Here is a 15705-nt window from a genome sequence, read left to right as displayed (position 1 = left end):
GCAGCGTAATAACAGCCGGCCTAAACAATGACGGCGACTGTTAATAATGATAGTTTCAGCTAGAAGTTCCACGATAGTATGAGTCAAATGTCTCATCCCCTAAGCCTATGGCTTCAATTTGATATCGTTGTTTCAAGAAACCAGATTGTTTGAAACCAGAAACAGGGCACAGGATTTAAATCGAAAAATTTATAAAATCTAGAACAAGTTGCATTAGTTTTTTGTATCGGAAAACATAACTCCTAAAGCTTCTTATATTATGCACAAACTTTGAATCAAATCAAAAATTTCTAAATTTTCTCACTGTCGTCCATGAATAAATATCCTCTCTCAGAGCAACTAACAGGATGCATTAATGGGTTTTAACTATATCCAAATTTTTGAATGTTTTCGCATTTCTGTCACGTATGTTCTTTACCATGAGTTCTCCCCAAACTTATTAACAGCCATTTTTTAAAAAAGAGTTAGCTGATCACAGTAGCAATTCAATCCTACTATTCGGTCCGGCTAAATTAAACCCGAAATATTAACTACAATTGGGAAGCTAAAACTGAAACTAGCAGACAAAAGGAGGAATTAAACCACAAAATGGTAGATTCCTTCCATAAAATCTAGCCAACATCGTTGCTCAATAACAGTCACAAAAATTTTAAAATTTTTTGGTCGGGACTTCAAACAAAACAGTCAAAAATAGTTTTGTTTTAAGAAATAAAATCAATTCTTGATATTTTATTTATAAGCAGTTTTCCGTTAATGTCTGCATAACTATGGGGCCTGACTTGGTCACTAATCAAACTCTAATCATCACTTCTTCCCGTGCTAGAAAAAGGGAAATCTAAAAATTACAATTTGCTCGCAATTTTCCTATTTTGCTCAAATTTTTCTCAATATTTTTTTCTCAAAATATGCAAATTTATAACTGTTGTTCCAATACTTCCCCTTTCAGTGATAAAAAGACCAACAGGGTCCAAACAATAGAAACTTTGTTTCAGAGCAATTAAAAACAGATTCTGCATTCCAAAGCATTTACATTATATTGACATTAATCAAGCAGCATATCATGAACAATATTTAAATAAGCAAATCATAGCAGAATCATACAGTAACACCAATTTTAAAGTTTAGCGAGAAATGATCTTTTCAATTTGTGCCCATCAAATAACCCCATTTGGTTAGTGGGTGCATATTAATTGTCATTCCCAGCCGGTGCTATGATATCACACAATGCTTTCCAATTAGATTTGATTTCTATATGGGGGGGGGGGGGGTGGGGTAGTAAAACTGGACTTGGGGCGGCAGGATAACAGAAAAGATCTAACAAGATGCTTAAAAAGATCTAAAAGACCCTATTAGTCTAGAAAGATCTTTAAAAAGTTCTAAAAATAAGAGATTTATAAAAACTTTTTCATTCTAGGTAGAACTCTTGTACGTTCTCTTTGATCATCTCTCCTTCATACGGGCTATGCAAATCAGTCGAAGACGAAATTGCAGAATTTTCAACATCGTTAATTCTTTTCATTTCTGTATATCCTTCTTTTTTAATCTCATTGTGCAAAAACTGGTACAGAAAAATAACTGCTAAAATACTCAACGAAACTCCAATGATCAACACGACCGAAGGTAAAATATACGGATTTGCGTGTGATGATAAGGAACTGTTGGACAGTCTGAAATCTTTAATAATGTGAAATTTTCTGTTCGTAAAATTGCGTTCGAAACTGCTGCTTTGATTTTCATCGTCAGTTTCTGAATTCTCAGTCAAAGGGTCGGGATCATCATTTGCAAATATTGGCGTTGGAATTTCATCAATTGAGTGCGCGATCAAAATCGTTAATGCTTGAATTTGTTTAGTTTTTGTACTGTTTTGAGAGTACATTGTGCATAGAAAGTTTGGACAGTGCACCAGGTAGCAAGTTGAGGCATTTTCAATTGAATTGTCAGATTCTGAATACCATACAATTCCATTGCATTGCTCTCCTTCACAGCATTCTAAAATTAAGAAGTGACTACAAATTCTAGGTTTTTTCTCCCCACCTCATCTAATGAGGGAAAAAAATTTACACTAGAGAGTATATTTTTGATCAGTTAATTTTGACCCAATTAATCATTGGAGAAAGATAAGAGAGTATCATTTGAAAGCCCTTGCAGAAAAGAATAGTTAGACGCAGGGTTTTTCTCCTTTGTTTTTGTTGCGAAGATATGAGCTATCAAAAGACCAAGGTTGTATGTACAAAATTAGCGAAAATTTATCCAAAAATTCAAGAACTTCATTTAATTTTGGTTTTTTACGATCGATACTTCATCTTCAAACAAAATTAAGGTATGCATGAAAGCACGCGAAAAAGTACATCATTCACACATGGTAATTACTTGAATATGAATTTTGCTGAAAAAAATAAGGCTTTGAAAAAATAAAGGTTTCTTTTCAAAAATTAAGAGAAAACTTTCAAAGAAAATGCAGATGCCCATAATATCTTTCAATTCGTCCATTTGTTTACAAAAATAAAAGATAAAGCCTTAAGTCTTAATGGAATTAAAGCTTGAAAAGTTGAAAATTACGCTTTTTCCCAAATTAACTTTATCAGTCTAAAAAAACTTTTCAATTGTCACCAATCAGAACATTGCGAAACCCATCAAAAGCACTTTGCGAATGACTGTGCAGCACATAATTAAATTTAGCAACTTTAGATTAAAAAATCGAGAACTGAAACATTATTTACAAAAATCAATTTTTAATCAATTAAAAAGCAATTTTAGATTGCATTGAAAATTCATTGTACTACTGAAAAAAAAACAATTAACAAGAACTCGAAATTTGAAATTCTGAACCAATTTATAGTCAACTTAAAATCATTAGAACAAAAAACGTTAGTTAAAAACGTTCTGAAAAAAAATCCACATTTTCAATTCAGGTTGTATGGGTGTTCAGAGAAAAATCAATTGGTGGAGACAAAAAAATTTTGAACTAAATAATTCAAAACAGTTAACGCCAATATCATGGTCAATCTATCGTACAAGCTCTACCTGATGGGATTATATAAAAAAAAGAATAAAAATTTCGAGGAAATTTTTTAAATCTATGATCGATTAAGTAACAAAGATTCTGTATCTCAAACAGGCTTTATCTAATTTTGATCTTTCTGTTTTTGTTATACTTTTTGTTAGTTACTTTCTAGGAACAGATCTTTTCATTTTCACCTTTTTTTTCGTTCAGGTACATTGATTAAAAATGTCAGCACAATTTTTAATTCAAATGGGAGTAAAAGCTGAGTATAATTGAGGATTAATCAGGAGTTTTTGACGCAACGTTTGACGCAATGTTTTGAAGTAACAAAAAGCATAATTTTTTCTAAAATTGACAAAATTGCATCAAATCGTTTTAACCTTTTTCGGGTGAATAGGTTTCAGGCTTTTTCGATACAATCCAAATAGATCGGTAGAGAATAAATAAATTAGAAGTTTTTAAACGTCATTTATGATGCTGTGCATAGAGTTTTGAAAACGTCAGTAAATGTTTTTCTACAGAAAAATGAGTTCTGTGGTATGAATGTTCAATATTTGCAATTCACCTATTAAAAACTCACTGTAACGCAACTCTTCCGATTTCTCTAATAGAATAAAGTCGCAAGTATCTGTGCGGAAGCACGCACGCTCAAGTCTTCTTGTCTTTATAAAGAATTATTAAATAGTTACAGAGCACTATTTCCCTATCCCGAAAGAACCCCCTTTCACACAATGAAAACATGTCTCCTCGACAGTTTCGGGGAATAGCACAGTTAGAGACTAGTAAAGCGTAAAGCTCTAAGAAAACGGTTCAGCAACTTGATGCCCTCCAGGCTTCACCTGTTATTTCATCTTTGAAGAGAAAAAATCAAGTGGTAAACTACCAGACGAAGAGTCGGTAAAACAAAAAATCGCACTTTAAAAGACCTGCATGACTAATGTGACTGCTATAACCTTAGTTTGGCAGCAATCAAAAAATTCGGGTTAAATAATGGGGTTGAAAAACGGGACACAAACAAGCATAGCCTGACTATTAAATTAAAACTTTCATCAAGGCATATTTTTCAACTTTCCATGAAGAAGATGGAAGAAGATTTGAACAACTGCCATTGGATAAAAAAAATTGTGATAGTAACTTCATTATATCAAACTATCAGAAATTGTCGCTTAATTAATAAAAGAATTAAAAAAAAGTCAATCTCCAACAATTAAATGAGCTCAATCAGATATTCGCAAAAACTTAGTTTTAAAACAACTTAAAGCAGAAATGAAAAAATAAAAACGGAAAAAGCAGAAATGCCAAACACGAGAAACTGCATTTTCCTTTTAAAAAAGAAACAGTAGTAAAATAGGGCGAAAGAAGACAAGAAAAGCAAGAAATCGAAACAGTAAAAGTAACAAGAAGTTCGAGAACAGTTATGGAACGTATGTTAATTACGCAGTTAAATTTAATTAATAAACTGAAAGCAACTGACCACAGAGTGAGCTCAACTAGGGTTCGAACACACGGTGACCGGTTATGCGACTCTTAAAATTAAATTCTTCGCAAACACCATCAGCACGATAGGGAGCGTACTGAGCGTCTTATAAATATGCAAAAACATTAGTATGTTCCATTCATTTGATAGAAAACAGACCAGCTTCCATAAGCAAAATTCCATAAGCAAAAATAAAAACAAACAAAAGCAAACCTCAATCTTAACAATTAGAAACAAAATGATCCAACGGAAATTGTTAAAAGATATTTACGTTAGAGCATCAATATAAACGGAGAGAAACAGTTAACGACAAACGAAGACGGACAACCCTAAGTGTACTTAGGAAGAAATAAAGCAAGCAAAAATGGGAACAGGGTCAAAAGGCGACCTTGAAGGAAGAAGTACAAATTGAAAGCCAGACGCCAAAAAAACAGCTCTGAAAAGCAGAACACTGCAAATCAGGACCTATTAAAGAAAAAATCACAATAAGCAGAGCGAATTTCAACTCGAATATAAAACTTTTGACAGCAATAGCAAAAAAAACTTGAAAAAGACCCAAAAAATACACAAGAAAAGTGCTTTCCATGGCAATACAGCCCTCTAACTCTTAATATTAGGGAATCCCAATCATCACTGACGCCATTCAGTCTCAAGCTGACTTGGAACCAATACACTTATACTTCTTTACACTTTCAGTTATCATTTCTTGAATTATGTACACAAACCGACTAACATCGCATGATTTGCTCTCGAACGACAGCGTTGGCAATTTAATATAGGGATGTAGCTTAGAATATTTTTTGGGTTCAAAAAACTAGGATTTCAAAGAACTAGGGTTCAAAGGGTTTCGTAACAGCGACGTCCAGGAAAGCGTTCACACATCTTAACCACTACGCTACAACGTCTTCAATCCGCAATCGATTTTATATTAGCAACTAACAATGGTAGCAATTGAGATCACTCACAAATGAAGAAAATCGTGAAAAAATCACTTGAGAAGTCAAAGATTGTTCTGGAACAAAAGCGCAAAAACGGTCAAGCAAAAAAAATTTGCATAAAAAAGACAAATGTTTACAATAATTGTCTGCACTTCGTTTGAGAGCAATTAAAACTATTTTAGACTTTTGAAATGTGAGACTTTTGAAGAAAAATAAAACAGCAATGGAATACTTTTTCACCGCGCGAACTCAATAAATACAGATTTCTAAAATTGCACAAAATATTTTAAGCAGAAGAGGACGTAAAAAGATGACAATTAGTCGACAATTTCTTTATCAATTTGTCATTATTAGCATTTAAAAATTTGCACCAACTTGTTTGAAAGGTTTGAACGATTACGTTATAGTAGTTATACTATATTTATGAACTAAATAGGGAAATATCGTTCTCGATGTTTTTTCAAAGAAAAATTACACACTTTTATTTGAGAGATCTAACCTTGAGCACATTCGTCTTTCCCCAAATCCTTCTCAGATGCGATGACGTAACTCTGCTTGTCGCCTCCACCGCCCACAGAGGAAGTAATCATCAATTGACCTTTGACCTCCTTCGCCCAACACTTCGCGCTTTCATTTGAACCCGGTTGACCGTTTAATTTGATCGCATACATTGAATTGAGTTGACGATGATCTGCGTTTCCTTTCTTGGAAACTTCGTTTTCGAAATTCAGTTTGGCACAAACATTAGTAGTCAAAATCAATACAAGTAAAAAACTTATAATTATGAAAAATTTGACAAAACTAGTCGATCTGATATGAGTCACGATAATATTACAATTTATCATCTTGAATTTGTCAGTACGTGTACAACTAACTTACATTTCCAGACACTAATTGAGATCCAACGTTTTGATTTTATTGATTGGTAACTAAATAATGTAATAGTAAATCATTTTAGGTTCCTTTCAAACCTAAGTACAAAATTCACAGTTTGTCATAACTTAAAGCACAGTTTAGTTAACTTGTCAAATTTGATCAACTGACGGAAATCTAGAAACGATGGCCACAAATGGCATATTACGTTGATAGAAATATTGGCCGACAGGGAGTCTAGCCGACAAAGAAAAACTATCTAGCCATTAGGTTATTTCTGATTGGCAGACAATTTTGATTGGTCAAAATATCATTAGTTTGTCCAACTATTACAGCTGTTGTGGGGTCGGCTTATCGGAGTAAAGGCTCCTTTTTTGGCCGTCGGCTAATCGCCCTGTCGGTCATTCGGCGGTTGTCCGTACCAAGACATGCAAACAAAAACTTTTTTCACGCCACATGAATAGTTGCAACAGTTGTTTGTAAAACTTGCTCAAATGGAACAACTACTGAGCTCAAATTGTTGTTTAAAGCAGTACTGTACTCATACTTATGTAAATTATTTAATATTTTTTTTGGTAATAAAAACACTTGAATTTCATTGTCAGATATCAGTTACAATGTCGAAGTACTTGCATAATTTTAAAGTCAGAGTGTAAAGTCAAAGTACTTGCATAATTTTAAAATTTGAGTTTAAATTTTCCAATCTTTTCAGTTTAGCTCAGCCCTCAAGCTCACGTACAATATTACCACATTATGATTTACTATACTATGTATATAAGTGTTCTGCAACTTGGGGGGGGGGAACGGAAAATATCTTTTTTTTTCGTCTCTTTAAGCTGAAGTCTCTCAAAGATAGGTCAGAGGATGCTTGAAACTTATAAAAATGGCTGTTGAATTTTTGCTTGACAGTTGGAAATTTGTCCTTACAAATAAGTTTTGATTTGACCATTTACGCGATCACTTCACAAGGATCACAAGAAATTAGTGGTTACATACATCGGTTCAATTTCAGTACTAAGTTACGCTTCATAACAGACACCCGAGTAGTATAAAATTCTGACTAGAACCTCAACGGGGGGACACTTTTTTGAAAGGTGATTTCCTCGGCCCAACAACAACGGGGTGGGACACTTGTGTCCGTCAACCCCCCCCCCCCCCGTTGAGGTTCTAGTCAGAATTTTATACTACTCACCCGATCCAGATATTTTCATTCATGAAACAAAGAACGCATATTGTGCGACTAAGCTGACGGTGCCTACCAAGTGTTTTTCCCGTAATAGCCCCACCCCTGCTTCGGGGATATACAGCGTATGAGAGCGGATGCACCCCAAATGAGAGGTCGACTAATGAATAGACCCTGAATCGCCCGATATTTGGTATAAAAAGACCGTGGGTCGACAATTGAAAAGACTTTGGATCAAAGTTAAATGTGGTCTCGACTATCTAATTTTGGAAGAAAAATTACCCGCGACATCGACTTTGTCAGTCTTTTCATATGGCCGAACCTAGGATACGCCCAAACACCCTGGGAGTAAATATTCCATAATTGTGGGCTATAATTCGAGAGCGAGGGAGGGGACATAAGAGGAAAGACCTCATATCTATACATACATCAGATGCGTACACTCCCCTGCCCAATCCTGTTTGTATTTTGCACCCATTTCCATCGCCTTCTGTCTCAATTCTCCCCTCAACGGGTTTATAAACCCACTCAGGCAGATAACAACACCTGAAACGGGGTTAAAAGGATTCATGCATTATTTATTACAACTATAATGAAACGATATCTCAGATACAAATTCTGAATAACTTTCTTCTCTCAAAATTGCAAAATCAGAAGTTTCACGGCTCACTTAGCTAAAGAAAGTTCTGAGACACTCGCTTCATTGGGTCTTCAAATATCAGATATCATCTACCAATCTGTGCTAAAATTATATTTTGAATGATACTATATATTGCATTGGCAATTCAATTAATTCAGTTTTGTATATCTGTTGCTATCTGTTCTACGTCCCGCAGGTCTAATTTGTCTACCAATAATTTCTGTTTAACATAAAATAATCAATTCCAGCTTTCACTTTCCTAGAAGCACGAGCTAACAAGTTATCAATGCCGAAGCATATCATACGATCAAAAACCAATTTCAAACTAGCATTCATTTATTTTTATTAAAATATCTTTAATTATTTTTTATTAAAAATTTATTAAAAATACCGAAAACTATAAACACATTATTTCCACTTTTATCCTAACAGGAGTAAAAAGCCAAAAGTTGAATTATCGAAACAACAAACGATGTCAAAAATAGTTTTTAGAACCTATGATAAAAAACTTCAATCGACTGATAAAGCATTTCAGCTTATATCTAGTCAGAAACAGCAAATGAAACTCATCAATCATAATGGCAATAATTGCAGAAATAGCAGCAAAATATACTGCGAGCCTTATAATAAACATAGTAGAATATATACAGAGCTGAATTGATGGAGTTACCAATACAGTATATAATACCATTAAAAATAAATGCCTATAAAAATTAATAAGAAACTCAAATTGTTCATTCAGTTTGGTCGCAGCATTTTCACTATTAACAGCTTCCTAATATATACTGAACAGCAAAATTAAGCTAGCACTCCCTATTTTCATTAACTAAAAATTCAATTTTTGAGGCATTATTCCAATTTGCAATCACATTTGGAAGACAACTTTTACACTATTTATCCCCTAACCTAGTTTTCTCGTCTGCATAAAAAATTCAGATAAAACACAACGTTCACTTAACAGAAATCCCAAAATTAAGTTGATGAACTTCGTCCCAGGTTCTCAGTCAAAAGAGAGTTGTCTCAAAATGTGATGTTTTCACGTTTGTTCAAGTATGATTGAATTTGCAATTGCGTTAAACATTAGAGCCATAAAAGATGAGATTAAATTGTCATAACGTCACAACTTTTTTTGCTTGTGAGACTTTGATGGAGTTCATCAACTTTACATTGAGATATTTGGTAAGTAAACTTTGTGTTTTATCTGAATTTCATCTGAATAAAAAACTGGTGTTCTGATTTTTGCGCCATCAGCAAAAGCAAAACGAAAAACGTCAGGCAAATAAACAAAGTAAAAAACATAGCAGGACAAGTCCTGACGTACAATTCAAAGAATTTTCATTGACTAAAAAGAAAAACTAGACCTAGAATGGATTATGAGTGAATTGAGAAAACCATTTTTAAAAAATCAGACCAAAAAAATAAGAAAACAGAAAATCAATGTCAAAATGCCGCATCTGAACAAAAAAACCACTAGCGGGAAAAGAAAATTCAATTCAAACAATAAAACTAGGCCTAGAATGAGCTGTGAATGGATTGGGAAAACCATTTAGAAAAAAATCCGATCCAAAAAATCGAAAAAACAGTAAAAATCAGAGTGAAATTGCCGCATGTGAACAAAAAACCACTACCGAGAAACCAAATTTTTGTTCAAACACCGTTTTCTCACTACTTTAAATTTAGAGCGAAAAAATTTCACGCCGCAAAACCACTCGCTTTTTCGCTCCATTTCCTGTTTCGGCGTGACCAAAATCACTACTCCAATTTGACTTCAAAAATCATGATAATGTGTGAACAGATCTTTAAAAAAAAGACAGCGCCCCAATACAATTCAAATTCTTTGAATTGTAAAAATTCTTTGAATTGTAAAAAATCGGAAAGAACTCAAAAGTATTGGCGTATCGCGAACAAAAGAACCAAACTTCAAAACACGTGAATCAGATAAAATGTGAAATGTTTTTACTACTCAGAGTATTGTTGAACTGAACCAACCAGTGAACCATCTAAACCTCAGGAGAAACAGAAGTATTATTGAAGCCTTCTTTATTTGGTATTCGCCCAATGTCCACAAAACTTCAGTTCAATACTTTCGCCTAATGGCAACAAAAAACGTGTTCGTCAAAACGAGTTTTCGTCTAACGACTTTGCCTCAAAAAAGTAAAAAAAAATGTGAACGGATCTTAAAAAAAGACAGCCCACCAATGCAATCCAAATCATTTGGATGGTAAAAAAAAAAGACGGAGCACAAATACAATCTAAATTTTCCATGGTAAAAGAGCAACAATACAATCCAAGTTCTTTGGATTGTAAAGAGGGGACCGCCTAAATACTAGCCGATGAGAGGCTGACGGCGGCTCCTAATACCAAAATCAATCATGATCATGACGTATTTGCCTAGAGGAAAACTTTAAATAAGTTCTTAGCATTGCTAGAAGGGACCTGCAAGTACAATACATTTAAGCTTAAATCAAAATTACCTACCGTACCGTTTCATTATTTTCATAAAACATACCGTTCATCAAGTTCTCAAAGCTGTCATATTTCACCGCGGGCGTTTTCGGGGTCGTCTCTTCAGTTTTCACTGATGCCTGTTTTACTGGTGTAGGTTTGGCTGTTTGCTGAGGAGTCTTGTTGACGGTTTCTTTTGAGCTCTGCCTTGAGACCTAAACAAATATCACATTGGAACAGAACTGTTTACATTTGCGCTACCCTCCCGTACCATAGACGGGGTGGGGTAGCATATAATATGCACCCACTCAGCTGTTTTTTTGGGGGGCAGGGGGGGGGTAGATATGAAAAACATAATCCGACTCTTTTCCGTTTTTACCAACCCAGTACGTTATGCGCCCCCCCCCGCCCCAGTTACAGAGCACGTGCCAGTACAAAGTAAATTAATATGTAAAAAAATAGCACGTGCATCTGGGGTTGCAAACAATATGCACCCACTAAGCTGGGGGGGCAAACGGAAAAGATTCGAAAATCCTTATTACTGTGGGCTTCGGTGTCGCAGTAGCTGGTGGCGTCGACGTAGTAGTGGCCTCTAGTTTTGGAATTTTCCTGGGAGGTTTAGATCTAGCCGGCGAACTGTTATCATTTGATGCTGTTACAGTCGGGGATTCACTTTCGGGTTTCTTGGGAACAAGCTCTGAGGGTGTTGTCGTTCTCATTTCTGAGGCTATGCTTCCCAGTTTGTTAGTTGAATCGCTGCAAAGACAAATAAATAAAAAATCTGTTACACACACAATGCACAACGGTACCTATTATACTATATAACTAGCAAGCCCGCAAAACTATAACAAGAAAATCATTTACACGAATTGAAGGTTTAAAAGAAGTAAAGTTTGCTGTTTCGCACCAACTCGGGCTCGAACCGACGCCCCTCGCTTAATAGCCATAGGTCTCACCACTTAAGCTATCTATGTATATTGCACTTGGCTTTTGCTCTTTCTACAGCAAAATTCTGGACAATGGGGTTTGGGACTTGCTTGTTTTTGCTATACCGCATGCTTAATATCCGCTAAATGTGATATTAGGAGCTTAAAAATGATGGTAAAGCGCGTCTCAAAACACAATTATTATGATAGGTTGCATGATTAAGGAGCCCTAAAACATGTTAAGATAGGAGCGCTGTTGACCATTGTGCTCAATTGCCACCGATATTTACTATAAAAAAAGAAGATTAGACAAAACGACTTAAACTACAAGACTTAGCTTCATAGCAATTTTATGGATAAGGCCAATAGAAAAATAATTCAAACTTCAGATTAGCAGTCCTCCATCTTCCGAACTGCGCTATAACGACTACATACCACCATTTCTCACAATCGCTTTTATCTTATAAATAAACATATTTCAGATTGAGAGCATCTGAGATTACGCAAATATCGAAAAGTAAAGCCGGAAAAACTTAGTTGAAAGCTAAGAGTGTTCTAGAATAGCGCAGAATCTGTACAGCTACAAACTTGCCGAAAAACACAAGTTAACAATAAAAACTTCAGACTAAGTTCGGGAGCAATTAAAAAACACGTAGTACACAGGACAGTAAATACTCCCTCTGGGCGAGCATACTTTCAAGCCCTTTTAGCCTCGTGGTGACAGCACCTGATTAGCAGTCTTTTGTTCCAGGTTCGGTTCTCACCCATCTATTTTGAGCCCTTTAGGTCATTAACTTCTGTCGATATAATCGCTTAACCATGCTGCTCAATGGCGTTGATTAGAAAATTTCATGTCTACAAGAGGGAACGTATCCAAGACGAGTTCGAACTCTCGACCCTCAGAATACCATTCCTCCATCTAACTAACAGCGCTATAACCACTACATACCACCATTTCTCACAATCCCTTTTATCTTATCAATAAACATATTTCAGATTGAGTGCATTTGAGATCACGCAAAAATCAAAAAGTAAAATGAGAAAAACTTAGCCGAAAGCTAAGAGTGTTCTAAAATAGCGCAGAATCTGTACAGCTAAAAGTTAGCAGAAAAACACATGTTAAAAATAAGAACTTCAGACTTAGTTCGGGAGCAATCAAAAAACACGTAGTACCCAGGACAGTAAATCCTCCCTCTGGGCGAGCATATTTTCAAGCCCTCTTAACCTCGTGGCAACTGCACCTGACTAACAGTCTTTTGTCCCAGGTTCGGTTCTCACCCTTCTAATCTGAGCCCTTTAGGTCATGTAACTCTCTCGATATGTTTGCTTAACCAAGCTGCTCAATGCGGCTCTTAAACATGCGCTTCGAGAGGCCCCTTGAACATGCAAAAAACTTTGTCCAATTTTAGTGCTCACGCGTTTAATATATAGGACAGTAATAGTATTTCATAGATCATAGAATTACGGAACGAAAATGGCCCCCACTTCGTTAGAGACCTAACAAAACCTTAGAAATTAACAATCTGCGGTCAAACTCTTGAGAACTGAGATTCACATGATTTTATGTCCCCTCAAAAGTTTCTGTGAATCACAAATTTAGGAATAAGTAAGGTGGCGTAAGGCTCTGATATAACTGCTCAGCAACTTAATGCGCTCAGAGCTTTACCTGTTAACTGTTTTGAAGGACAAAAAGTCAAATTGTCTGACGAATTAAACTCTCAGACGAAAATTCGGTAGTACAAAAACAAAAAATCACATACGAAAAAGACAAGTCGGATTTAAAATAATAATTGCTAAGTTTGCCAGAAATTAAAAAAATTAACGCGGGCATAGGGACGAGTTATTAGGTAAATGATTGCAACTCAAAAATTTTTCATACTTTTGTTTTTCGTGAAATTCTTCAGATGTACGTAACTATTTGACAAAAAAAACACAACTCCAAGTTGAAAAAAACTTCAATTATCATCGTTCTGAATCTGAATTAATGTTCCTTATTTAACTTAAAAGCTACGTGAACCCAAAACGCTTTTGAAAAAAGTTTAAAAAAAGCCGGTAGACTGCCGGAAAATAGCCGCGAGAGACGCTTGTGGCTATCAATGAATTGAAACAACTAAAGAAATAAGACAGACAGATCGATAACCAGTCCTTTAATAGACCGCTAGACTTTTTGGGTCAGATTCGGACTGTCAATTTTATGACACATACGGTCTATAAAGAAAAATCCCTAAAAGAGCTTTTTCAAAATTGATATTCGAAATCAAAAACTCAAGACTAATACTCAAGAATTAGGGCATATAATTTTGGCACTACTTATAGGCATGCTATTGATCACGAGTTCAGAAGTCATTTTTTCGAGCGAGATAAGTCATGCAATTGACCTAAAAGCAGAAATGACGTCACGCACACATATTTCAACTGCAAATGAGTAGAAGTCACTGAAGTCATGAAAAAAGTCAATTCCAAGAAGTCAGCTCGTAAGAATCATCGATGAATTAAAAAAAACATAGCAGTACAGTCCTGACGTACAATTCAAAGAATTTTCATTGAATAAACAAAAAATTAGACCTAGAAAAGACTACGAGTGAATTAGGAAAGCCATTTCCAAAAAAAAATCAAAATTAAAAAATTAAAATCAATATCAAAATGCCGCGTGTGAACAAAAAACCACTAGCAAGAAATGGAAATTTGGTTAAAACAAAAAACTAGGCCTAGAATGAACTATCAATGGGTAGGGAAAACGCTTTGGAAAAAATCTGATCCAAAAAATCGAAAAAACCAGAAAAATCAGAGTGAAATTGCCGCATGTGAACAGAAAACCAATAGCGAGAGAGCGAATTTTTGTTCAAACACCGTTTTCTCACTCTACTTTAAGCTTAGAGTGAAAAAATTTTACTCAACAAAACCACTCGCTTTTTTGCTCCACTTCCTGTTTCGGCGTGACCAAAATCACGACTCCAATTTGACTTCAAAAATCATGAAAATGTGTGAACAGATCTTAAAAAAAGAGAGCGCCCCAATACAATTCAAACTATTTGAATTGTAAAAAAACCACGATGTCCCCAATAATACCCGCCATCGCTTCGCGGCTGTTAAAAAACTAATTAAAACTATTTCAATCTGTTACGTAGTTACGCATCATCGGCCTCCAATCATTATTGTCTCAAAAAAAAGTTTGATACAGGTTTCTATCTCTATCCAGGTATGAATATTTTGTGCCACAATCGTCCATCAATTTGAAATAGGGACCAAATCAGGACACTATGAGGACCATTCCTGTATATCCCAACACTTTTATAAAATTTGACTATGCTCAAAAGCATTCTTTTTGAAAAATAAACAAGATTCATTTTTCCCATTAATTGACCACAAATTCAAAAAAACTTAAAGCCTATAGCTTATTTGCAGTACATATCATTTGTTCCACAGTATAGCACATTTTTAAAGCAATTTGAATTATTTTCAAATCTCTCGGTGAAGCAGGCTGTTGTCTATCGAAAGCCTATAAACTTTTTAAATTTTCAATTCAATTGCATGGTTCTGAAATTTGGATTTATCAATATCTCAATAACAAGCAAAAAATATTAACCATCGAACTTTCTTAATTTTCCAACAGATTATCTATACTATGTGGGCATTGAATAAACATTGCGTCGATGGTTAAAAAAATGAAGTAAAACTAATAGTCCGCAAAAACATCTTGGTAGAAATCAGATACTGATGTTTTTCACATTCACAAAACAAGATAGCTCTAACAATTTATCTTACAATCAAAGAAAACTAGAGCCCTTCATTTTGGTATAATGATTATAGCCACAACTACTGCAATGACTTCATTCACAATGACTTTATTCGTTATGGGTTAGATACTAGGTAGGCCCTTTTGACCCCGGTGATTTCCCCTCCTCGATCAATAACAATTGATTTAATTTGTAATCTGTAAAAAACATAACCGACTTAACGTCTGAAGAATTGCTCTCGAACGACTAGTGGGAGCTCTAATCAATTGCAGCCTGCTTCAGTCGGGGGAGGGGAGGGAGGCAGGGGGAGCCTAAATGGGACTAAGAAGCTCAATAGTGGGCTTCAAATAACCACATTCGAGGTTAACATATACCACTATTAAAACTAAAAGTGAAAATGGCACCAGTTTCGGCGTACTTTTCATTTAACTTTTAGTATTAAATTGTCGCCAATTGAGTTCAGCTGCTTGAAATTGTGATTG

General features: G+C 35.1%; 2 protein-coding genes across 2 annotated transcripts in view; both read right to left on the bottom strand.

Moving 5' to 3' along the window:
• LOC142354441 (DNA repair protein XRCC1-like) overlaps positions 1-15705 on the bottom strand; it is a 75883-nt gene that overhangs the window by 31946 nt on the left and 28232 nt on the right. Inside the window, exons 6-8 of the mRNA XM_075406734.1 lie at positions 11103-11316; positions 10625-10775; positions 7904-8021 (exon numbers count right to left, since the gene is read on the bottom strand). Of these exons, the coding sequence (XP_075262849.1) occupies positions 7904-8021; positions 10625-10775; positions 11103-11316 (483 nt within the window). The remainder of the gene's footprint in view (positions 1-7903; positions 8022-10624; positions 10776-11102; positions 11317-15705) is intronic.
• LOC142354442 (uncharacterized) lies at positions 1274-6514 on the bottom strand. Its single transcript, XM_075406735.1, has 2 exons — positions 5919-6514; positions 1274-1989 (listed from the first exon to the last, which is right to left on the bottom strand). Exons 1-2 carry the CDS (start codon positions 6262-6264, stop codon positions 1406-1408), a joined length of 930 nt encoding a protein of 309 aa, XP_075262850.1. The 5' UTR covers positions 6265-6514; the 3' UTR covers positions 1274-1405.

The sequence above is a fragment of the Convolutriloba macropyga genome, chromosome 15 (genome assembly GCF_964194025.1).
Source record: "Convolutriloba macropyga chromosome 15, txConMacr16.3, whole genome shotgun sequence".
Taxonomy (NCBI): domain Eukaryota; kingdom Metazoa; phylum Xenacoelomorpha; order Acoela; family Convolutidae; genus Convolutriloba; species Convolutriloba macropyga.
This window is presented reverse-complemented; position numbering and strand designations above follow the sequence as displayed.